Source organism: Anolis carolinensis, chromosome X (genome assembly GCF_035594765.1).
Source record: "Anolis carolinensis isolate JA03-04 chromosome X, rAnoCar3.1.pri, whole genome shotgun sequence".
NCBI classification, from domain to species: Eukaryota; Metazoa; Chordata; class Lepidosauria; order Squamata; family Dactyloidae; genus Anolis; species Anolis carolinensis.
Window position 1 is genome coordinate 9,493,880 of NC_085847.1, and position 24,887 is coordinate 9,518,766.

The 24,887-nt window shown below is 43.5% G+C and overlaps 1 protein-coding gene across 20 annotated transcripts in view; it reads right to left on the bottom strand.

Annotated features, from left to right (window-relative positions):
* ncor2 (nuclear receptor corepressor 2) overlaps positions 1 to 24,887 on the bottom strand; it is a 195,775-nt gene that overhangs the window by 13,021 nt on the left and 157,867 nt on the right. For 13 of the 20 annotated variants that reach the window (XM_062958546.1, XM_008113654.3, XM_062958554.1 and 10 more), the window contains 21 exons: positions 20,284 to 20,818; positions 17,283 to 17,403; positions 16,607 to 16,853; positions 13,858 to 14,013; positions 13,212 to 13,348; positions 12,320 to 12,425; positions 12,079 to 12,183; positions 11,450 to 11,553; positions 9,358 to 9,508; positions 8,638 to 8,790; positions 7,833 to 7,919; positions 6,640 to 6,920; positions 6,103 to 6,463; positions 5,770 to 5,997; positions 4,875 to 5,117; positions 4,474 to 4,626; positions 3,960 to 4,109; positions 3,687 to 3,849; positions 2,990 to 3,552; positions 1,260 to 1,406; positions 413 to 564 (listed from right to left, as the gene is read on the bottom strand). In XM_062958546.1, the coding sequence (XP_062814616.1) occupies positions 413 to 564; positions 1,260 to 1,406; positions 2,990 to 3,552; positions 3,687 to 3,849; positions 3,960 to 4,109; positions 4,474 to 4,626; positions 4,875 to 5,117; positions 5,770 to 5,997; positions 6,103 to 6,463; positions 6,640 to 6,920; positions 7,833 to 7,919; positions 8,638 to 8,790; positions 9,358 to 9,508; positions 11,450 to 11,553; positions 12,079 to 12,183; positions 12,320 to 12,425; positions 13,212 to 13,348; positions 13,858 to 14,013; positions 16,607 to 16,853; positions 17,283 to 17,403; positions 20,284 to 20,818 (4,343 nt within the window). The remainder of the gene's footprint in view (positions 1 to 412; positions 565 to 1,259; positions 1,407 to 2,989; positions 3,553 to 3,686; positions 3,850 to 3,959; positions 4,110 to 4,473; positions 4,627 to 4,874; positions 5,118 to 5,769; positions 5,998 to 6,102; positions 6,464 to 6,639; positions 6,921 to 7,832; positions 7,920 to 8,637; positions 8,791 to 9,357; positions 9,509 to 11,449; positions 11,554 to 12,078; positions 12,184 to 12,319; positions 12,426 to 13,211; positions 13,349 to 13,857; positions 14,014 to 16,606; positions 16,854 to 17,282; positions 17,404 to 20,283; positions 20,819 to 24,887) is intronic. The other 7 variants (XM_062958552.1, XM_008113657.3, XM_062958555.1 and 4 more) reach the window with 5 other exon arrangements.

Sequence of the window (24,887 nt, forward strand, 5' to 3'; positions counted from 1 at the left end):
TCTGACATCATTCAGCCTTTGTAGGGCAATGGGCAGGGGAGACCAAATTGTTCACTGCTAGCCTAGAGGCCCACTGAACAACCAAGTTACATCTTCAGGATGAATAAATTCTAAAGGATGCATCCACCTGTAAATGTAACCTGCAAATTAACCATGGCATTAACCAGAAACAGTGTAGTACTCTGAGCTTCAGAGCAGAAATAACCCAGTTCACATGTCTGTCTTGGAGAAGGCTGCATACACCATTCATTGCTCCAAAAAATGTGTAATGTTTCACTGGAGCTAGGCCCAAATATTCCCTGAGATTGCAAGACTTCACACCATTGGTTCTTTCCATAACGACAATGAAACGAGTTCTCCCCAGAAAGAACACCACCCCCGTGCGCGGTATTCATCTGGAAGCAACACTCACATTAATATGCTGAGCCAGGGTGACAACCCGCTGGTGGCCTTTGGTGTTCTGCGATCCCTGGAACGGCAGGCCTGGTGGAGACTGCCGACCTTCTGAGAGCTGGTGGAGCTGCTGCATGTGGGGCATTTCGGCTCCAGAAGGCTTGAGTGAACCTTCAGGCAGAGAGAAAAAGAAGGACAATGGTCCAGCATGAATTAAAGTGTCAGGAAGATTAAATGTAGGGTGTAATGAACTAAACACATTTCAGATTCACCCTAATTTGGCAAAGTCACAATGAAAGAGGATGTTGTTCACACATAATTTACTTAGGGATATAAGCAAAGTTTTTAAGCATACATCTAAAACTGCTATGTGTAGTTGAGATAAACATGCTTGCTGCTACTGTGTGCTTTCAAGTCATTTCTGATTTAGAGAATCATAGAGTTGGAGACCCTAAAGTGACCCTATCATGGGGTTTCCTTGGCAAGAACTGCTCAAAGGGGATTTGCCTTTGCCTTCCTCTGAGGCTGAGAGTGTGGGACTTGCCCATGGATGCCCAATAGGTTTTCATCGCTGGGCAAGGAGTTAAACCCTGGTCTACAGTCATAGTCCAATACTCAAAGCACTCAAAGGATTACATCATGCTGACCCTCTGTTTAGTGACAAATATACATCAACAAGCTGAACTAGGAATGCAAGAGGTTTGTTGCAACATAATGTATGGAATGGCCTGAAGTGTGAGATGTGAAGGGTGCTAAGTATGAATAAGAGGGCAACCTTTGCACAGCAAAATGCTGCCAAAGGGAATAAGGATGCCAGGCAGACTGAGTTCCTCTTCCGGCTCTATGCACAAGGAAAACTTCTTCACCTGACTGCTTTATCCGTAGCTCATGCTCTCCTCCACGTCCTCTCTCCATATCCTGGGAAAGCTTTGTCCCTCGGTCATGCAGCATACTGGGGGAGCTCACAGGACTTACTGCTTCAATGCCGTCGGGGCTGTAGCCTCCATGGATACCTGAAGGGCATAAAGATGGAAAGTGTCTCAAATGAGGGAGTTATTTCCATCTAAGCACTGCTGTGGCTGTATAAACTTCATGCTGAATTTTACAGAATCATAGAGTTGGAAGAGACCTCATGGGCCATCCAGTCCAACCCCCTGCCAAGAAGCAGGAAGAACTAACAAAAGAAAACTTGACAGACTTTTCAAAAGTGACTGCACTTTCTCTCCCCTTGCTTTCATACATCATAATCCAATGCAATCTCTGCACACTTGAACCCAAGCCTTCCCATCCTATGGAGACCTACATCCCCATCATCCCAGCCAGGTAGAACTCTTGTCCAACACATCAGGAGGGCATTCAGTTGGAGACGTCTGCACTAGCCTGTGTAAACACTTGGGGTACAACACTTGGCAGCACTTACTGACAGGAAGGAACAGGGAGGTATGACACATACAGCAAATGCATCATCTTTTCATGATAAAAATATAACTGATATTCTGACTGGGTAGGCAAAAGGTAGGAGCTCAAGGTAAACATGCTTGTGAGTGAAATGCAGTCTATCACAGCAGCAAATTAGAAAGGTAATAGTATATTTTCTGTCACAGCTGGAAGCATTTGGCCTTATATCTCAAAGAACTTTACTAACAACTTTTCACCCATTTTGCCTTGTATGCTCGTTGCATTCCTGCTTGGAGAAAGTGGACCTGATCGCTGTCATCCATGCACTAGTTACATCTATGCCGAAGTATCCAGAACCCTCCTTGTACCACCTCAATGCTCTTTCAGCTGCAAAATGTGTCAAATTGTTCCCCGGATCAATTCCAAGTAACTTCCGAGCTCTCAAAAGACATCCCTTGGCAGAGCTATATAGAGCGATGCAAACAATCTACACAGCCAACTAATTCTGAAACAGTAACCTCCGTTTAACAAAACGGTGACTCTAGCTCTAAGGCAAGGAAGTACCATTCATATTCTCACAACTAACAGACAAGGTCACTGTCACTGCTTCTGCATCTAGTATTGTTCTTGGATTATACAGGCAACAGTCTACGATCTTCATCACCACCAGCAAAATACATAACTCATGTAATATGACCAATATACATCCGACAAAAATACACCAAGCCATGCAATGTATTCCTAAAACAGATATAAGCCAGATTTGTGATAGAGAAGCAAAAACCCATCACAACTCTGGAAAAGAAGTGCTAATCCAAGAGTGTTGGGCAACTATCTGAAATTGCTCATGGCTGCTTTCTCATTCACATTTTCTTGAGCACCATGCCTTCCAGGTCCACTCTTGTGCTACCCATCCCCTTCAGTAACAACGTATCAGATAATTAATACACATGACAGCGGCAACAAGCCAAAATAAATTAAAAATGAAAAAAAATCTTCAAAGCATGGTGGGCGGGAGAAAAAATAATATAAAGAGTGAGAGGATAGGCACGTGATATAAAACACGTCACCACCACAAATGCAAAAAAGAAATGTCCAAAAAAATTGATGGGTTGAGGGAGGTTTTTTAGAATGTATCTGTGTGTTTTCAAGGCCACAAACTTGGCGTACCGCCCCACTCCCCCCTCCAATTTCTTACCATCGCTATTGGCGTCGTTATTTAGCGAGCTTCTCTCTCGCTTCCCCTTATCGCAAGAAATTTGACGCATGATAATCACATCTATGAAGCTGGCCGCTGTCATGGTGGTCTTACCGAGTGCTCGGAGCTCCTGTTCCTGTACTGAAAAGGGTTTACTCTTTTCTCTACTGGGCTGCTCACTGGCCGAAACCGTGTCCACCGACTGGTCCAGGGGTGCATGATGCTGAGGCTGGTTTTTCCCCTGTCCTCTGCTATACTGGTGGGACGAGCCTGGCCCAGACATGGCCAAAGGCCGCGGTTCCATGGCTTTAATGGGCGAAGGTGACTTTTCTAGACCTGCCCCAGTGGGCAGCTTTGTGGCGAACAGGCCGCTGTCAGTCTGAGGCCGTTCTGTTTTGGCTTCTTGGGCCCTGGAGGCCTCCTTCTGCATGTGGGCAGCATCCATTGCAGATGGGTAGTTATCCATGCCACTTACAGAGCTGCGCAATGAGGACGTAGAGGAGTAGACTGAGGAGCGAACTGGTGATGTGGTAGTGGTCATTGAGGAGGAGGAGGAAGAGCATCTGAAAAGCAGAGGAAAAAGAAATAAGAGACTTACACTGTCTGGCACAGTATGTAATTACAGGATAAGTGTTGTCAAAATATGTATCTTGAAGGCACCCAGAACCCCACTAACACATGAACCCTTGGGCTGTACCGTAAAACTGAAGGGGTAAGGCACTCGGAGGACATCATCTTCATGTTTGTATTGTGCAGCACGCTGGGACGCTGTTGGATGTTCTCTTGGGTGCGAGGCGAGATGGGGGAGTGTTTCTGGGTGTGAGAGTGTGCAGATGAACGGCCACTGCTCTGGTCTGTACCTGTAGGAAGAAGCACAGTGAAACACTCGATATGAGACACCCAGAAAGGAGAGCTGCAGGGAAGGGGCCATTGGACTCCTCTCCTTCGCCAAACAGAGCACTGAGGCTACCTGGTCTCCAGATGGGGGCGTGCTCTACCGTGGCCGTGGCCGCCAAGACAGACTTCTTGCGCTCCTTCTCACGCTCCCTTTCCCGGTCTCGTTCTTGCTCCCGTTCTGAAACTGAAGGTCCCATCTGCTTGGTCAAGTGAGTAGGGGCTCCTGTGAATCAATAGCCATTTTATATACACAAGTCCAGAATCACAGCAGACTGATCATGCTCAGGAAGCAGATCCTTTGACTTCTCTGAACATTAAAAGAGATGTGCCCTTAGGGGAAAATTCTGAAGATATTATTTTGTGTGATGTGTCTGTTTCCTATGCAGTATACGTATGTACCAGCTTATTGGCAATAAAACAACACAGAGGTTTCAACTAGATTTGATCAATGATGCTTACAGGAGGTGTTAATAAAGCTTTGGTGTTTTCCTGCATTCAGCTATGTTTCACACCTGTATCAAGGGTTCTCAGGGACTCAGAGGTTTTCTGGTGGCACCAGTGCCCTATGGGATTTCCTCGGGCCTCACCTGGAGAGAGCGGGGAGCTGCTGTGCCGGCTACTGAAAGGCTGGGGTGTGCTGTGAATGTACGCGAGCCGATCCATGGAGGGGGCCGAGGTGCCAGGACTGGGGGGCACAAGCACTGGCAAATGTGGCACTTGAGACAAGTCAATTATTCCTGCTGGGAGAACCAGAAAGAGAGGCAGTTAGGGGAGTAGAGCCACTAAGGAAACAGAACTAAGAGCTAGTCACACAAATAGCCCCCCAAATAAGTCAACTTTATCTTATCTCTGACTTCCAAGCTCCGGACCCTTGCTTTTGTGAATACAAACACCTCTCCAAAGTGCCAAATATCTCCGTGGCCATTCCCATCACCACCTCAAACTATATTTCCCACTGGACACTTCTAGAATGCCAAGGTTTTCAGACCTGCTGCATAGTTCAAGGTTAGGGAGGGCTCCCGTGGAGAGAGACCACGGAGCAGGTCGGCCCTTTGAGCCATGGCAGTTGCAGCATTGTGGTGCATCTGTTGGGAGGTGATGTAGTCATTGATGATAGTCTGCCGGTTTTCCATGGCGGCGGTGTCCGGGTAGCCACGGATGAGGTATGGCGGGTACAGGTGGGGGTAAGTTGGACTAGGAGCCAGGTGTCTCGGTAGGTAATAAGCAGCTGCTGGGAAAAGTAGGGACAAGAGAAAAGTCTTTTATTTCATGTGCTACACATCTTCAGTGGTTTGGATCATGAGGCAGCTGTGATGATGGCAGTTGGCCCCACTATCCGACACTGAGTTTATGTATTTATTTGCATTTTTCCATAACCCTTCCTCAGAACCGAGTCCTCAGTTTTCTTTCCTTGTCTAATCAGTTATGGATAGAACACATTTCCAAATGTGTTAAAGGCTACTACTTTATACCACAATGGTGGCCAGAATCTCCCAGTGTTAAATGCTTAAAAAACAGATCTAACCCAATCTCTCCAGTGAGACCGGACAAGGCTTATTTAATCCCCCCAAGGGGCTCCAGTCACTCTGATAATCGTAGAATTGGAAGAGACCCCCAACACTATTCCATCATTCAAGTCACTGATAAAGATGTTCAATAGCCCTGAAAGGCCCAGGACAGACTCCCCCCTCCCAATCGTTTGGCTATTCAACCAATTCTCAGAGCACGTAACAGTGGCGTTGTCTAGCCCACATTTTACTATCTTCTTTTCAAAAATATTCTGGGGAACCTTGTCAAGGGTAATACTGAACTCAAGATATGCTACATCCCTGGCATTCCCTTTACATGAATAGCTGTTTTTGCCCCCTCAGGGGCATTTTTACCTGCTTCCAGGGGGATTCCCCTGGGGATGGCCGCAGGGTCGAAGGGCAATGGAATGTGTCCCCGGTAAAGGTCCACGCCACTGACGCCGCGGAGCAAGTGCTCATAGGGAGACATGGGGTGATGGTGTTCCGCAAGGGTAGCATGAGGAGACTTGGAACTGGCCATTTCCCTTGGTGTTGGGGTGATCTTTCTGTCCTGGGACATGGGCTTTCCAGCAGTGATGTTTCCTGTCAAAGGAAAGACAAGCTGCTGTGGACGCATCTTGGAGATCTCCATGCAATGCAGACCCAAAAGCAAGCCACATTCAAAGCGTCATGGAAAGTATCACCAACCTTCATGCTGTCGTGGGGTTGGTTCCCTTGTGGACACTGGAGACCCTCGGTGCAAGTGGCTGCCGAAAGCTGCCCCGTGGGCTGACGGGTGGTCTTCATAGGCGAGGGGGCTGTGGCGAGGCTTCCCAGGCTCTGGCACAATCACAGGGGCTCCCCTTGTAATGGAACCGCCCGGGTTTGCCACAAGGCTGGGCCTGCTTTTCAAGCTCTCATCGTAGGCTCTTTCCAGAGTCCTTGGGTCCTGCATGACATCCATCGCATGCACGGGATGAAAGGTCCGCCCAGGGCTCCCAATAATGGATCGGACATCATGCTTTTTGGCACTTGCGGAAGGGCTGTTGTCATACTTCAGGGGGGTGCCCTGGAGAGACAAGGTGGGAGAGGATGGGAAAGGTTAGCCATTTTTCAGGGGAAGAAAAAATCTCATCTCAGCTCACAACTGATCTTCTGAAGAGCCCAATGCTTTCTAGGCTCCGCCTGCATTGTAGGAAAGACTCCATTCTCTTACAATTTATGTTACAATCTAATTTCCAATACCTGGGTAATAGATCCTTCCTTGACGGGTCTTGTCATCAGAGAGACATCGGGTGTGCGCCTCAGTTCCTCCCTGGGAATCTCATGGATCGATCGTCCTGCTTCCTTCACAGTGGCAATGTGGCCTTCATGCCCCGGTTTCGTTTTCAAAGGGGTGAGGCTCTCATGAGTCCTGACCTTGTAGGCCTCAGAGAGGTCCCTTGGCGGTGTGCTTTCTCTCTTGAGTTGTTTGGCTTCTCTTCTGAGGTAATCCTCGGGGGCCTCCACATAGGATCGAGGTATACCTATAGGGGTGCCGGGAAAGAAAATCCATCAAAGGACTTCTATAGAAAGCTGTGCAACTGTCTCTCTTTCCCTCCATAGAAAAGCACGTTTATTCAGTTACATTGCAGAAATGTTTACACGTAGGCCTGGGGTGTCAAACGCATTTTCACCGAGGGCCACATCAGCCTTATGGAAGCCTTCAAAGGGCCGGTTGTAATTGTAAGACTGTAAAAATGCAGCTGATGTGGTGGGCCAGATTCGGCCTGCGGGCCTTGCATTTGACATGTGTGACTTAAAAGTAATCAAAATTCAGTGAATTTACAGCTTAGAAAGCTAACAAGTAATGAAATTATTCATCTCACTCAAAACTGACACTGTCCCATCTGCCCACAAACTGACTACAGTAAGGCATGATGGGACTGCTTTTCCAAACTGAAGTTTCCCCTTTTACAACATCTTCAGCCAACTGAGACAAAGAACACATTTATTTCCACTTTACTTTCACTAGCTAGCACCAGGGTAAAGACTGATGACTCCTCGAGTCTAAAAGGCCCATGTTGTCATGCTGACTAATTCTGGAAAATAACGGGATTTGGGAAGTGTGTGTGTGTGTGTGTTGAGAGGGCTATAAATCTGTTGGGACGGTTCTGGCAGATCGCACACTCTTTTGAAGCCAGAGAGACAAGAGGAAGATCAACAAGCCCACCCGAGTCCCATCTTTGGGGGGAAAGACAGTGTACAACAGTAGAATAGAGTAGGAAGCAATGGATTGAGCGTGGGGGTATCTCACTGCTTAAATTCAAGACATGCAACAAAAGTGGACCACAACTGCAACACGACAGGAAATGAGACAGTGCCAGGACACTGAGTGTCAAATGGCACACTCCAGTTAGATGTTTACATTCTCGTTGTTACACCGTTGACGTGGTTACCTTGGGTGATAGAGCCCCGGATGTGATGTGGTTCTTTTATGTTGAGGGGACTGTGCCTGTCTGGTGGGATGGCTCGGCCCATGAGACCTAGAGTGCCCCCCAACACACACACACACACACACACACACAAAAGAAAGAAGTTACGATATTTCAAGATGTACACAGTTCTACACTCCCACCCCTTCTCCCGGGAATCAATGTTTTTCAAATGCTTCAGAAAGTGGAATTTGAGAACACAAAAATAGAACAAAGGCCTTTCACTTTCTGGGATGTTTACTTATGGTTTTTTTTTTTGTAATTTCGATGTGCCTGGATTCCAAATGCTGTTGCAGAATAAGTATACGTGTACAGGCTAAGCTGGGTTCAAACTTGTTTGGTGGAAGGAATTATTTATTTCATATTTGTAGTGAACTTTATGTTCAAAAATGTATCTGTGGAGTCCCCCCCCCCAAAAAAAATGTAACAAATAAAAAAAAATTGAAAAACGAGTTATAGGTGGCAGGTCCACTGTTTGTTAGGAATAGAATATTACGAACAGAACTATCAAAATGTATCAAATCACTTTGGTATAGGACTTGGAAGATTGTATTATATAGCAAAATAATGTGTATCCTTAGCACTTCCCCACTGATTCCTATAAAATTTGTTCAGATGGATTTGAAAACAAGCACCCTTTCAAGTTCCCAATCTAGCTCTCTGCCATGACTGGCTCATTTTCATAATGTCCTGTTATCCTTAAGTACACAAAGGCACCCAATTGAGTTGTGTTCTCCACCAGCTTACAAGGAGGATTGTGAAAGCCCACCTTCGATGCTAGCCGATGATAGCTCGTGTCCCGGTAAAACACGTGGGACCCTCCCTTCCATCATATCGTAAGTCCGTTTGGTGCTAGCGGTCTCGTGTGAGGTGCCAAGGTGTCTGTTGTTCTCTTTGGGGCACTGCACAGTAGCAAGGGCACCTGGAAGAAGAGAGAACAAGGCAGGAATAGACAGACAGGAAAGTTACATCAGGAAACTATGAATGGGTCACGGTGCATTCGTCATGCTTATGGCAAGACTTTCGTGAGTGGATTTAAAATATGTCTTCAAAGTCTTTAGCACTGGCTACATCTCCAGAATGTCTTCAGCATGAATATAAGGTGCCTCTCCTCAACAATTATTGGAGGGGGGGGGGGCATAACACAAGAGGCCTCTCTGCAGGATGATCAAGGCATCAATGTGTAGAGACGGCACCCTTCCCGTCTTCCTGTTCGCCGGGACTCATCCTCACCAATTTATTCATTTGAAAGCTATCCTCGCTTTACATCCACAGCTAAAATCCAATAGAGACATTTTAAGTCCTGGAGCTTCTTGGGCCAAAGCCTTCTCCCCACACTATGTTAGTATTACCAGAGTTGAACCAAGGCTATGCGATTCCCTGAAGTTTAAAGAGATTGGCCTTGGTAGATTCTCTCGGAGAAGCCTTCCCTCCTGCGCAGTGCAGGAAAGCATGCGTCCCGTCAAAGGGAAGAAGGATTCCGGCTCACCATCGTAGGTCAGGACATGTCCCTTCTTCCCCTCGTAAATGACATGTCCCTTGGGCAAGGCATCTTCTCTCACTTTCTCGGCTCTGCTGGGGCTGTCTTCTCCAATTATCCTCGTAATGGTTCCTTTGTACAGCACTTCGGCTGGGGTGCCCTTGGAAAAAGACCAAGATCTGTATTTAACGGTGTCAGAAGCAATTAAGGCAGAAGCAAAGCACGCATCCACACGCACCACAGAGCGAGACAGATGAACACTCTGTTCCAAGAGACAGGCCGAACAAAAGGGAGTGAGAACAAGCAAATGCCAGCCCAGAACTCGGCTTCCTGTCACAACCGATCGCCAGAAACTTACAGCTTAATTATCGAAAAGCACAATAATCAAGAACTGGGCTTTTGGCAGCAGAGATGAGGCAGGGAGGGGGAAATGGGCTTCAGCTTAAGTTTTCTGGGAAGTGACAGGGTTAAGCTGAAGATGAAAGAGCCAGGCATGGCAGGCCGAGGAAGAGCTGCAACTCTGGCATCAAATCTCATAAGCCTGGGGAAACATAGAACTGGAATGGATGCGTACACCAACAGACACAGACTGAACCTTCCTTTGACCACGTCAAGGTCCCCTGGGCAGCATTTCACATTGCTCTTTACAAACCAGTGTCCTAGGTTTATTTGAGCCCTCTCACCAGCCTTGAATCTCTTCAGAGTACAAAGAGACCACTAGGCTCCTGCATTGCTGTACTTGGGGCACAGATCTGGATTTATGAAAGACGATTCCTTCTAAAATAATCAATGAAATCTCATTATATCAAATCAAACCATGAATTTATCTAGGCCAGTAATATCTATTCCAGAGATGGAATTTCAGTTGCTTTGGAGTATCCCCTAAAAATGGCTTCTGTAAAAAAGCTGGCAGAAGATGGCACTGATCATCTGTAAATTACCACTTTGCAATGCCCCTCTGCTAAATCATACTTGCTAAGTGCAGATCCAATAATAATAATAATAATAATAATAATAATAATAATAATAATAATAACAACAACAACAACAGCCAACATACATGTTGGTGTCTCAAATGTTAGCCCTGCTTCGGGGCATATTTGACCTGCAGATTCCAGAATTTGCACCAGATTTGCCCTATCCGCTCTATTTTTTGAGTTACTGAACATATGCCATAAACCAGCTGATGCAGTTTCTCCAATGCAATTTTCTGAATCATTGCCCCAAATAACTCGAGAAACAGGCCTAAAAACCATGCTCTAATATACATATTGTGTACTACTTATGTTTTGAACCATTATTGTGTTTTGCATAGCTCATTACATTGTTTAGAATAGACATCTGTGTTTATCCAATACTAAAAACCAAGATACCAAGAAAAGGGTGTTTTGTTTTGGTCGGACTGTGTAACATCATCATCATCATCATCTTACCGGCCTCTCCCCGTGGACTGAACAGCAACATATTAAAATACAACATGAATCATCAGTTACAAATGCACAACCCAGTTAAACATCAATTTAAGAAGACATATACAATCAATACATATTAGAATCACAGTGCTGGAAGAGATGCCCAGGGGCCATCTAGTCCAACCCCCTGCCAGGCAGAAACACCACAATAAAGACTCCACCACATTATGAGGCAGCATATTCCACTGCCAAACAGCTCTTAGTATCAGGAAGTTCTCAAAACAACCAGAACACAATTCAGGTCCTCAAATTTCAGTGTGGTATTATAGCAGATGTAATAGCTACAATCTCAGTTACCTATAGGCAGGAGTTGAAGAATGGGTTTGTATTTATATATTTCTACAATAGGAAGCCCACAAATCAAAATCTGGATGTAAAATCTGGTTTGAAGGGTACTACTACAGAGAAATGAGAGTATTAAATCTCCCTCCTAAATGTTGAAAGCCTACACTAGGTGAAGGCTAGACATTAGCTATGAATGCACTCTCTTCCATGTTCTTCCCTGTATCCAGTCCATCATCATCATAAGAAGCAGCAGAATGGCCGGCATAGTATCTTCCTAAACTCTTGTCAGTTTCCAAACTAATCCCAGAAAAGCGCTTCAAAACAATGGCAAAGTGGAGACCTACATGCGTGATGGAGCCTCGATATGTGATGGGAGAGTCCGAAGGTGGCCTTGTGCTGGGGATGCCTTTTGTGATGCTTCCTCCCGACATGGAGCCCATGGACGTACCTGCAAGACAGAATCAAATCAGCTTGCTCCATCTTGAATATGACATCCTTTCAAATAGTTAAGCATGGCTCTCATGTCTCCTCTCAACCTAAACATGCCCACCTAGCTAAGCCTTTGACCATATCCTTCTTGGATTGCTTTGCCCAAGACTGGACACAGCATTGTTATTTCAGGTGACCAAGGCAGAATATAGTGAAATTATGCCTTCCCTTGATCTTGACACTATAATCCTGTTGATGTAGCCTAGAATTGCATTAGCTTTTTTAGTGGTCACATCACACTGTGGGCTATAACTGTTACAAATACTGAATTGATCCATCAATTAATGCCACCAAAATGCCTGCATAGGGTGGATAGGCTCTTAAGGGCAACACAAAAGAGAAGCACAACATCAGCGATACATTTCTGAATGGTGCAGATTGTTGTCATAGACACAGGGACGCAACACTCACAATCAGTTGTGGGGGACATGAGAGTTACACCTAGAGGTAAGTCCCTCAGCTGGCACGCTGTGATTTGCCTTACCCCGGAGAACAGAGCTTTCTTGCGATGTCTGCACAACCAAGCCTTCTGGTTGACCAGCTTGACTCCGAGGAGAGAGTTGCTCTTGCTTTACTCCAGGGAAAGGGGCTGGAAAACAAGGACGCATACAGCAAGGTTGGAACTGCATGGACTTTGAGTTCATTCTTACTTGGCTTTCTTTATACTGATTTAACAGCAGAGTATTAAATTTTGATATCAGAATTGATAGTGCTGTTTGTCTTACCCAGCTTTTTGAGGTCCATCGCTGAAGGCAGACCCATAGCCATAGAGCCAATGGGGACTTTTGCATGCTCAGAGCTGTAGGGAGTCTGAAGCTGGAGAGGCACTCCCTAAACAAAGGTATACCAAGAAGCATTTGTTATAGAGACACAAGTGCAGGCTGGGCCAAAACCAAAAAGTATAAAATATAGCCCTGAAATTACACAATCTCAAATGAGAGATGCCCAAAATAAAAGATACCAATTACACCTGTTGACATGAGCAATTACTGCATGAAAGGCAACCTCAAACACATAAATCTAGAGTAAAAAAAAAATCATGAACCAAGGAAGAGATGAAGAACAGGACATGGGCAAGGCTAAAAAGAAAGAGATTCTAGTCATAGCATGTATTAAATAAAAGCACCTGGAAAGATCTCACAACAGACACGTTTTTGGATGGGGAGAACTTACAGTATGCTACTTTTGTTGGCATGTTCTTTCAAAATTTTATAAAGTTACTGGTTAGGAATACTTTTACCCCACACTCACAAATACACAGAAACTGATATTGAACCTTAAATTATTCTCAGAATGCAAAATTCTATTTAAAAAAAAATGTTTCCCTCGCTTTTTGGATTGCTTTCAGTAGTCTATTGTGGGGGTAGACTACTGAGCGCAGCATAATTTTTGGTGATGAAGCCAGAACCAGAATGCAAAACCAAAGCAAATATGTGCAATATTTGCATAATACACAAAGTACAGGACTCATTTCCCCCCACAAAATCTGGATTGGTTTTTTATATGTAGCTCTCCCATGGTGATAGACTACATAAAGTAATTTGTTTATGGGAAAAGGGCAGAGTGAGTTCCCAGATAAAGTGTCATTCCATAAGGTCTAAATGCCAAAGCCTTTACCTGAGAAATAGAGCCAAGGGGTCTTTCAAGGACCGAGGGATGTTTGGTGGAGATGAGAGGAGGGGGGTTCGAGATGGTGGACATTCTTTGAAGGGAGGGGCGAGAGCTCTCGTGGACGTTTAAAGAGACTGGGTGACCTGAATACAGAATGAAAGAAAAACATAAACATTTTTATAAATGGAGTTGTTTTTTCAAAATAAAGATCTACTTTAAAGTAGGTTATGAAATCATAGTGATCAATGCCCAGTTTGCATAACTGGTGTCCCACTTAAACCACAGCAGGCTCTTAACTGTGGGGGAGCGTTTTGCCCAAGGCTCGTAAATCCGGGTTTGCTGACTGTCTAAAAACAAGAGAAATCACAATGCACCTGTCCAACTACAAAACATCTCTACCAGCTTTTGTTTTGATTGTCAACACATACGTTATGCAGCCCTGCTCTAAAAAGCATCCAGGTTAACACTGCATTTGTTCCTGCAATTTGTTTTGCAGTTTTCTACTTATTTAATGGGTTCTTCCACTTCACAGAGCCACAGTGCTCCCAATGTTGGTGGCAAAACCACTACCTGCATCAATTCATGTACCTCTACAAAGCTAGAGCACTGAAAACTAGTCAGTGCGTACATAAATGTAAACTGTTTGACTCACCTGGGGGGTTGTACTGAAACACATGGGGTTCAGCGTGTGGGGAGCTTCGGATCACATCCCTTGATGATCCTTGGTACGGAGGCCAGCAGGTAGTGATGACCGGCTCCCCACCAAGCTTCTGCCCATCTGGGAGGGAGTGGAAATGCATTGTTTTCTCTGCAAGAAAACCAAAGATCAGTAAGTCAGAATGTCCCATCTAGAATGCCACACTGTGCAGGATTCTGGTATAATCCCAAAATTCTGGACATTTCAGGACAGACAAAAATAACAAGTAAAGTCAGACCCATGAATCTAAAACTAAAAAAGAAATCAAAGAAGACAATCAAAGTGTTAGAACTGACTCTTCACAAAATCTGAAATTTTTTTTTCCAACTGAAATTTGGAAATGGTTATCATAGCATGATTATTTCTGGTACGATAACGTGAAAACAAAGAATTAATTACTATTTTGTTAGAGCTGTATTAAGTGTACCCTTTAATTAGAATAGAAATGTTTGCGAGCTTTATTATTAATACACATACACACACACACACACATATATATATACACACACATTAAGTCAATGTAGTGTTTAAAAAAAGAAGAGGAAAAGATGACAATGTAGCATGGTAAACTCTCACCTACACAATATAACAAATGAAATTAATTTTTTAGATTTATATGGCAATAGTTAAAATTAGATAAAATAAATAAATAAATAAACTGAAAAAATAATTAAGACAACTATTAATGTAAAGATCTAGAAGAGAAGACAGGAAGAACATGGGACAACAAAAGAAGACATGACTACCAGTTTTAATGTCAGATGTTCTTTTTTGTTATAGAGGATATATTGAATGTTCAATTTAGACAGTGTGTATAAAGTAATTGAGATGAAGATAGAGATGTAATAATTACAACAAATACAATAAATAATAATAATAATAATAATAATAATAATAATAATAATAATAATAAACTGTTTCTTATATTGCGCCATCTCCCCAAAGGGGCTCGGGGCAGCTTACACATGGCATAAGGTGCCTAAAAACAGAACATAAAACACAATATAAAATAAAATTGAATAAAACATATAGACATATAAAACAGGTTGAAACTCAATTAAAACACCGCTTGTTAAGCAATGGCGGTAAGCTACTGTACAATGCGGCCAGGATGTAAACAATGGAACAAGGGAATGGGATAAATGCAAAGCTGTAATTATGGGACGAGGGCACGGGATGAAGTGCAAGGCTGCATAACAATTGCGAAGATCAACTAGGGGACTAGGTGTTCTCAAAAGCTTGTTTGAACAGCCAGGTCTTAAGGTTGTCTCCCTCCCCCCCAACCCCCTTACTCTTCCTTGGCAACATACATTTGTATAGATCTAATCTATTAAGAAGAACTCCACTATCCTCATTCTCTTTTTTGTTTTTCTTCTCTTTTCGTGTGGGAAAAAAAACCCATTGAAAATGCTCAATAAAAACTTACGAAGAAAAGAACTACATCAAGCATTTGGAGCACATTTAAAACACAGGGTGGTCATAAGGTTGAAACTGACAACAACAACAACTACTTGCCACCCAAGATTGCTTTGACTCAGCTGTAGCTGAAAAGGGAGGTGACAGAATGAAGCAGAACTTTGGGGCGATGAATCAAGGGTGAGATTATTACTCGATGACAGCAAAAAGATCAATTTGGGGGCCCAAACGGGGGTGGGATGGGGTGCGACTATTATGCAGTGAAATATATTAATTGGAGATGGCAGAAAATCTGGATCTTGGCAAAAACATACGAACTGCTGGATCTAAGGTGTATTATTTGTGTTGGAACTTTGGCTCCATGCAAAAGCAGATGGAAAAAGATGTCCACTCCATATATCTACAAATCTATTCTATCAGTACTGAGGATGAAAGCACTTTGAAGACTCCAATGCAGCTGTTTTCTTCTAACCTTCCCCTGCCCCAACATGCATTATAGGGGAGCTATAATTCAGGACCTTTTTGAGAAAATAGCACTTATCTCTAGAAAAAAAAGGTTATTAGAGTTTATCAAGTCTCTGGAACTGGAGTGAGAGAGAAAATTTTTATACTCCGTCATCCAAATGGATGTTATTGTTTTTCAACTGGCCCTCAAAAGGCCAAGCTGAAAGGGGGGGCTAAATCAATAGAAAACATATTACAATCTTAAAACCTGCCAAGCCAAAAACAAAAAACAAAGACAAGAAAGGACTTCTTAATCACCTTCCCCTATGACAGCAAGGATTCTGGAAAAAAATATAGGCCATTTGAAATGTGCTTTCAAATATGCCTTATGGACTTTCTAACAGTCGTAGCTCCCCAAGTGTTTGTCTATCAATATCAAGGAGGCCCAGGGAGAATGATGGGAAGCTGCAAATTGCCCATTAGGTGTCCCGGCCACTTCCACCGAGAAGGCAACGGAGAACCTTTTACAGGAAGCTTTGTCCTTCCAGTCAGGACATTAGCATTGATTGGATGAAAAATAACCGCTCCAGCTGAGCACTAAAAGCCTGAAGGCAAAACCCGATGGTTCACCCCTTGGCCCTGACCCTCCCGCCCCGAAGTAAAAGTGCTGGCGACATTAATAAAAGTTATCTCCCACTCGGCAGCATCTGATGAAGACACAATGTTCCCTCCAGCCATGCCTGCCTGACTCAGCGGAGAAGCTCTTCACTGGGCCCTTAGGCTTGGGGCCGGACAGGAATCCAGGCCTCCCCCTCCCGCCCTCCCCAGCGGAGTAGGCACTCACCATCTCTCTCGAGAGCAGTAGGGCTTCTGTGCTGGGCACTGGGGCTGCTGCTCCGTGGGGGCTCCCTTCCTGGCTGCAGCTGTTGCTGTTGGGGAGGCAGCTGGGATTGCCTGCTCTGGGCTGCGTCCCCCCGGGCAGACTCATGGGCCATCGTGATCTGCTGCTGGTAAAGGGCCAAAGCATGGGGAGGCACCTGGGACTTCATGCTTCCACTCTGCAAGGCTCCCTCCAAGTGCTCTTCTGAAATCTGCAGAGAGATGAGGTGGTTTGGGGAGGGGGAAGAAAACAGAGCGCTTTTGCCATCCGCAGCAGGCAGATACAAGAATAAATAAGCACCCAAAAGGCCACACTTCAGGTACTTCATGCTTTTGAGAGCAGCAAGCCATTTTCCTAAGATGATTCTGCCCTATAGAATGGCACGCGTTTTTCTTGCTCGGCAGAAACTCATGGTTGCCCTGGTAACCACTCAATAAACAAATACTCAAAACACTCAAAACACAATAGTTTACTGAGGCCAATGCCATGTAGGCAACGCTCCCCAAAAGCGAGATTCAAAATGCAAACAGGGTCATCTGTGGCTCCCACTGCCTCTTTTAACAAAAGGCTGTACATTGGCTGTACATTGATGCAGGTAAACCTGCTTTGTGTTGGGGGCTCGGTTTTTGGCACAACTTACAATGGGTGGGATGGCAGCAGCTCTTTGCTTCAATTGCTTCAAGTCTAGCGGCTTCTGAGGTGAGCAATTGAGCCGGGCCTCATTAGTGGCATTGAGGAGACTGGGCCGGGGAGAGAGCAACCTAAAAGGAAACACAAAGGAAACACATTGAGTGTCATTCCAAATGCCACTCAAGAGATCAATACTTCCAGTGGCAGAGAAAGCGAGGACGGTGCTAAAAGAAATGTCAGAACAATAGGACTTTTTAGCTACTACAAACTTATGTTCCCTGTAATGTGCACTACCTCTTGTAACAACTTGCTACAGACAGTACATTGATGCCAAGCTTGGAAAAAGTTACCCATGATTGCGTGGGAGGGAGGATTCTGGCAGTTGTAGTCCAAACTTTTCTATGCACTACAGTCATTATATTGCACTCAACTCAAATAAAGTCACATACAAGTTCAAAGAATCCAAATGAAATATATTTTGTAATGAATGACTGTGACCAAACCTAACACAAGTCAAACCTGAGCATCATTTCACTGCTGCTCTCCCAAAAGCCAGATCCAGGTGGTACAATCTTGACCTCAGTGTACCTCAAGCAAGGAGCAGATGCCCCGCAGAAGCTGCAGGCAGAGCAAGATAAAGCCAGGTGACTCAAGGTAACGGCCCAAGCTAGATACACTGCAGGGGAAGGCAAAGCCACGCCAAGGTCAGCAGCAAATCTAATTTGAAAGGAAGAATTCCTTTCCAAATACGGTGATCTATTATGACACAATCAAAGGCAAATACCAATCCGACAGCAAGTGTGGAATAACCCCGGCTGACACAGAAAGAACAAAGGAGAGTTGGGGCAAAGGGAGCTAATTGTTAACCAGCAAGTTCTAGTTCTGTTCTTAGTTAGTGTTGTGCTATGCAAGAGAGAGATAAAAATCAGGCTTGGACTCTGGGGAGAGAGAAGGGGGAGAGGAAATGGAATGGGGGATGGCCATTAGCATCTGGATTAGCAACAGCAAAAAAAAAACAGAATACAAGGACATTAAACAACTCTGAAAGTCAAGAAAGTGCTTCATTATTGGGGGGGGGGTGGTGTCAGGAAGGGGGAACCGGCAGAGTCCCCGCAGGATCAACAGCTTAATGAGCTCAATAACCTGTTCAAGGATGGTTCAGACAAATGAATCAATGGCTCACAGATGTGCAGCCAGATACTATTTGCACTATTCCAAGATAATGGCAAGATACAAAGCGAACTTCTCTGCTGCTTTTTCCTCAGTACTGTACGTTGGGCAAACCTCTCACATTTGCACTAAAAATAAAATGTAATAATATGATTATTATGATTAGAGAAAAGAGATTCTGGTCGTTCAAAACATGCCAAACAAAAATGGGCCTCCAACGAGCACAGTAAGGAAGCAGTCTTCCTAGCTGTTCTAGGCAGTAATGTTGATAGCAGGTATTTGGAAATTATGGGAGGGGAAGATCAATAATAATAATAATAATAAACTTTATTTATACCCCGCCACCATCTCCCTGCAGGGACTCAGGGCGGCCCACATGGGGCAAGGCCCAAACAATACCATTGAGCCAAAAACCACAGCATAAATACAATTCGCAATATACAAAATATAAAACAGTAATACAATAAAACAAGAGTTTACAACAATTAATAGTATCAATCAACCAGGTGCAGTTCTGTCGTCTGCATAGGTGGAGGAACTGCAGCAGCTAAATAGGAATAACATAGTAAGTTAAAATACATAAGTGATGAGGACCTAATAAAATTCAGGATCGAATTAAAATGCCATCTGAGGCTGATCATCCAGTGACTGTCTAACCGAAGGCCAACCAAAACATCCAAGTCTTCAGTTGTTTCCTGAAGGAGGATAGAGAGGGAGCTGGAAGAGTAATAGATTGTTGGATTTGGCTATCAAAGTTGTCCTGGATAAGGTTTCTGTGTGGCTCCCTTGCAAATTTCAATTGCTTCACATTCTTACTTCTCTCTTACTAATGAAGCGACAACCATTAACTTACGTCTGCATGGGCTAGTTTTGTGCATTCATTTACAGTTAGCATGACCTACAGCTGAACTTTCATTCCTAGCACTCTCTCTAGTCTTTATAAAATATTTATGTAAAGATAATTATCTCTGGGAACTATTTTTTTAAAAACGGAGAAGAGATAAGAATGGCTATTATCTTAGCTTTAACTTGGCAATAGCCAGGAGGACTTGCAGAATGATGGGAGAGGAGTGAGGAAAGGCTCCCCGAGTGGCACTACTATAAGCTGTGCTTGACCCCACAGCTTTCCTTAGGGCTTTCTCCTAAAGGAGTTCACAAGAACAAAAATACACATACTGATTTTTTTCATATTTTTAATCTGACTACATTTTCTTCTACTAACTGCCAGAAGCCACAGTAAATACCACTGAATCACACTCAAGAGGAGATCTACCTATGGCCATTACGGTGGACTCCCCAAGGATATCTGTATGAACTTCTTCCAACCAGATACTTTTAGGAAACAATCCTGGACCAGATAGGCTTTTAAACATTCTTATGTTTAGAGGAAATCAAGAAAAATGGGCTAGCGTCACTGCAGCATTTCTCATGGGCTGGCCATAGAATCAAGAGTAAGTAAGACCATAGATCTCTGGAAGACCAGAAATCTATTGTCTCCTGGAAATAATGCAGCCACTCATGTGGCGATGAGCGTCCTCATTTGAATAGGAACATAGTGGTAGGCATGGAAGATTGCAATACTAGAAATGGCACGTTAAAGACTTAGTTTATACCGGTTTAGGGTTCAGTAGTAAATTATACTGGAACTCCTGTAAAAAAAAAAAAACCTAGAAGAAACCCGACTAGAGGAGAGGTGTTATCTTACTTCTGGTGTATCTCAAAATCCCAGACATCAATGTTAATTTGGAATAATTTTTGGTAAACCCCAGCATTGAGCACCTCTTTGTTTTTAACCATATAACTGCAATTCATGTTTTCCAGTACATTTGCTCCTTACTCACTTGTTTTTGTCTCCAGCTTCCTGTTCATCCATCTCATCAGCGCTGCAGGTAGCACTGGAATCACTGTCAGCATTAGCTCCTCCAGTTTTCCCAATTTTGTGGCTCTCCTTTTTCTCTGGCTTCCCTGCTCCCTCAGTCCCTGATATATTGCTGCTGTTCTCCGCTTGGGCCTCATTGGCCTGGTCCTTTTCCTGACCATCTTTAGTGTCCTCCATTTTGATGTCCTCCCCATCAGGCTCTGGGCTCTTGGGCTTTTCCTCTGTCTCCTTGGTTTTCAACACATCGACTGATGGTTCTTCCTGTGGAGCGTCTTCACTTCCAGTTGGCTTGATGGTGGCTTCCTCAGATGACTGGATGACAGGAGCAACAGAATTGGCTTCTGAGGAGCTAGTGGCTCCTTCCAGTTTGACACCTAGTTCTTCATCAGCGTTGCTTTTGGCCTCAGGGCTGAGCCTGAGCCCGTCTTCTGTGTTTTCTTTGGCTTCAGGTTTAGGAGAAGGAAGGCTCTCTGTGTCTGAACTGTTATTTACTGTAGCTGAAATTAAATTAAAAAAGATGCATTTTCTATTTGTATCAACATAAAAAGCAGGGGGTAGGCAACTGTGGAGAGGGAGCAAGCGTTGCTGCATTTTTAACTGATCAGAAATCACATTTAGTATGATTTTCTGGGTCTTTTCAAAGCATTTTTCTTATCAGATATAGGTTTGGGGCCACAGGGAAAGTTATTGTGATGCACCACTCCAGTTGGCATTTTTAGCCATGGTTTTTTTTTTGAAGTCTGAAGGATTTAAGAAACTAAACAATGGGAGTAAAGACGTCACACATTCATCACCATATAAAAAGCATGGCTGAGGAAGCACAACATTGGCTGGCAAAGATGAATGAGAAGTGAAGCCAATGAGACCTGGCAGGCCAGAGGTTTCACTATCCTAATATGAAGTTATAAAGAGCTACCCTGAAGAATGTGGTAAGATATCTCATCGCAGAGTTCCATAATGTGTTGATGTGTCATATTTAATTAAGCTAATTTTCAAATTATTACATCCAGAGAAGGCTAATACTATTGATTTCTGAGAAAGCTTTTTTTAAAACATTTTCATCTCACTCTACAGACTGAATGAGGGATAGTAGAAAAAGAAGTGTGATGTTAGGCTTATACAAATCAAAATGAACGAACTAAGTTAAATGCTGTGTACAGTACATTCCATCAATTCAGTGGGTCTACTTTAGTTGGCACCAATGACACGATTCAACTTGTAACGATTTCCCTAAACTACTCTGTTTATATAGATAGATAGATAGATAGATAGATAGATAGATAGATAGATAGATAGATAGAGATAGATTTAATAACCTGCTTTCTCAACATGCTTCACTCTACTTTGAGGAATCCTGGTTCATGTGCCTAGTGACCAAAGTCTCTCAAAAGCAAAAACCAAAAAAGAAGAGAATGTGCCTCACGAAAGGAGGGCTGGTGCAGACTGCCAAAATAGCAAACAAACCTCCCCTCCCTCCAAAAGGCCATCCTCCCATTGGTGACAAACTTTTCAGTCAAAGTGTTATCAAAGTGAAGTGAAAAGCAGGTCAAGGTTGGTAAGAAATTAATAAGGGAATGCAAACAGCACCTTGAAAAACCTAACCATGTTTCCGGACCAGGTTAATCATTAAATAATCAGAAGTGTCCAGCACCTTATAATCTCCTAAAATAGGGTTGTATCTTATCTCTCTCTATAGAAATCAAAACATGCATATATGTTTATATGTATGTGTATTTGATCCACAAACGCTCCTGCATGGTTCGATGGATCTGGACCAAACTTGCAACACAAACCAACCATGATCCAGACCAGGTAGCCAGTGAGAAAATGACAGAGCACTTCTGCACCTCAAACTGTTGTGCAGAAAAAAGACTTCCAGCAGGTGTTGCCTGTCCTGCAAATAGTCTTTCCCTCCCCTACATAACTGTTAAAGGTGCAGGAGCATTTTCCAATTTTCAGCCTGGCAACCCTAATAGGGATGGCCATTGAAGAAAGCCGTATTTTATTTGGACAGAAAATGTGAGGCCCTACCATGGACATCATACCTTCTTCCCACACCCAGACAGAAGGCTCTTTTCTATGCTCACCCTACAAGCTCCCTTTTCTTTAGCATTTCTTCACTGTACTCTGCTCAGCTATGAAGGGAAATATAGATACGGTAGAGAGATGTTGTATTTCCCATCTTAAAATCCTGTGACAGATTTGCCTTGCGCTTGCCATTAAGTCAGGAACAATTTCGAGACACAGAACAGCAACAACAACACATGGTCCTGTAGGTCTTAGCTCAGTGGTGGACAAACTTTGCAGCAAGCCAACACACCCCCAGCCACACCACGAAAACAGAAGAGACCAGGAGCTTATTTCTGGTCTGGTAAAAACCCTTTGAGGAAGGCCTTGTTTTAAAAGAGAATTCTTCTGGATATTTCCATGAGAGAAAAAGTATTATTGAAAATGAAATTATTTGGCAGTTTATTTATTTTATTTATTACAATATTTATATCCCGCCCTTCTCACCCAACAGGGGACTCAGGGCGGCTTACAATAAAACGCATATATAAAAAATTATACAGTTGGGTAGGTGCAGGTGTTGCAAAAAAACCTCAAAAACAAATAGAAGCATCACATGTTGTTTATGGGCCGCATATTGCTCATCTTTGATTACGTACAGACATATAGAACTTTCCACACAAGAATGCATTCATGTATCAAATACTTGCTAAAAGTACTCCTGAAATATAGTGCTGGCAACTGAATGGGAAGAGGAGGAGACACAGCTTCTCATGTGCACAAGAAGGCTGGTTACCTGCCAAACGTTCTTCCAACTTCTGAACATGCCTATCAAGTGCCATGCAGGCACAGAATGTGTGATGCATACAGACCATGAAGAAGAATCAAGTATTTCTGACACAGCGAAAGACAAACACATGAGGAATCTTTATATATTCTTTCTTGGCTCATACAAGATTTTGAAATCTGCTGAAATGGAAGGGACTGAGTCTACATCCTGCTCTAACTCTGGGATCACATCCAGAAAAGAAACCAAAATGATGGTGGACTGCATTTCTGCGTCTGGTTTCAAACTGGTGATTTCCGTAAGTGTTGTCAAAGCTGGAAAAGAACCTGAGACATGAAGCCAGAACTGTGGGCTCTTGGAATGGAAGCTTGGAAGTGACCTCATCGCATCTTGTAGAACATCCAGACATTTCCAGGTGCTACGGGATCCGAACAGAAAGTGAGCTATTTGTAGTCTGAGAGGATTTTGGCTCAAAACAGATTCGCTGGGGGAATTGAAATATATTAACAAAACTTAGTTTGGAGGCAGGAATTTCCCACAGACATTGCTCTTGTGAAAGGGAAGGAAAGTACTCTGGGAGCCTATGTTGGACCACCTCAAAGAAGAATAGGATCCATACAGTCTGTATAAACCTCAAAGCATTTCACATTTTTGGCATCTCCAAACAAATTCCAAATCCCACACATCGCTGAGGTTGATTTACCTGTCATTAATCTATCAAAAAAACAACCTCTTCCCTCAAAACAAACAATGTGGAAGGAGTCCGCAATATTTAGGCAAAGATAGTTTTAGCCCCAACTTTATCATGTGTGTGGGTCCACTTCTGGTTAGGAGAAGATTGCAGAGTTTGAACTATGGCTTCAATAGGTTTTTTTAAACCATTTATTCTTGTCTTGGCTTTACATTCTCTGCCAGATGGCTTTATTTCCTCAATTTTCTGCACTCACTAAAAAAAAAAAAACAATTAATACATCCTTTTCCCCAAAAGATACCACTTTTCTAATTTAAAAAAGGGGGGTGGCCCCATCTTTGCTGAAGAAAAGTAAAAAAGGCGATTGAAAATGAGGAAGGCAAATGTTTTATATGACTATGGCAATGAGAATAATCTATGCTCAAAGATGGAAAGAACCAACTACACCGACACAAGAAGATTGGCGAATGAAGACGAACTAGCGGAAATGGGCAATCTCATGATGATGATTAGGGAGAAATCTCTTATCTGTTTCAAGAAAGACTGCTTTGAAATGATGTGAGACTGAGTGGCCAGGGAAAGTATTTGATACTGTGAATCTGTCGCAAGAGGCAGATGATTCTGAAGAGCGACGGAAACTAGTAAAGCAGAGAGAATTCAGAAGGGTAACTTGAGAAATGCTGGAGAAGCCCGGGTGTGATGAAACCGTCTCAAGACCTTTATGAACCGACAGACAGACAGACAGACAGACACACACACACCACTCTTAGTATTCACTATGCAGAAATGCCTCCCAAATGTCAAATGATAAACTGCTGAGGCAGAAGGCTGCCCTGACATTTCTGCTCCTATGACATTTCAGCCACCTTGGGCTCAAAGGTCTGTTCGCATCAATATTCCACTCTGGATATGACCCTTGTGCTTTGCCTTAAATTATGTAGAACTGATGTGGATTGAAAAGCTTCGAAGTCAACCTGCCTCATGTTCAGAGAGTATCCTTAAAAGGTAAGCCTGCTGTTACGCCCCAGTCTGAATTCCACCCATCTTTCCCCCTATCTATCGCTACAGCAGAGGAGATTTA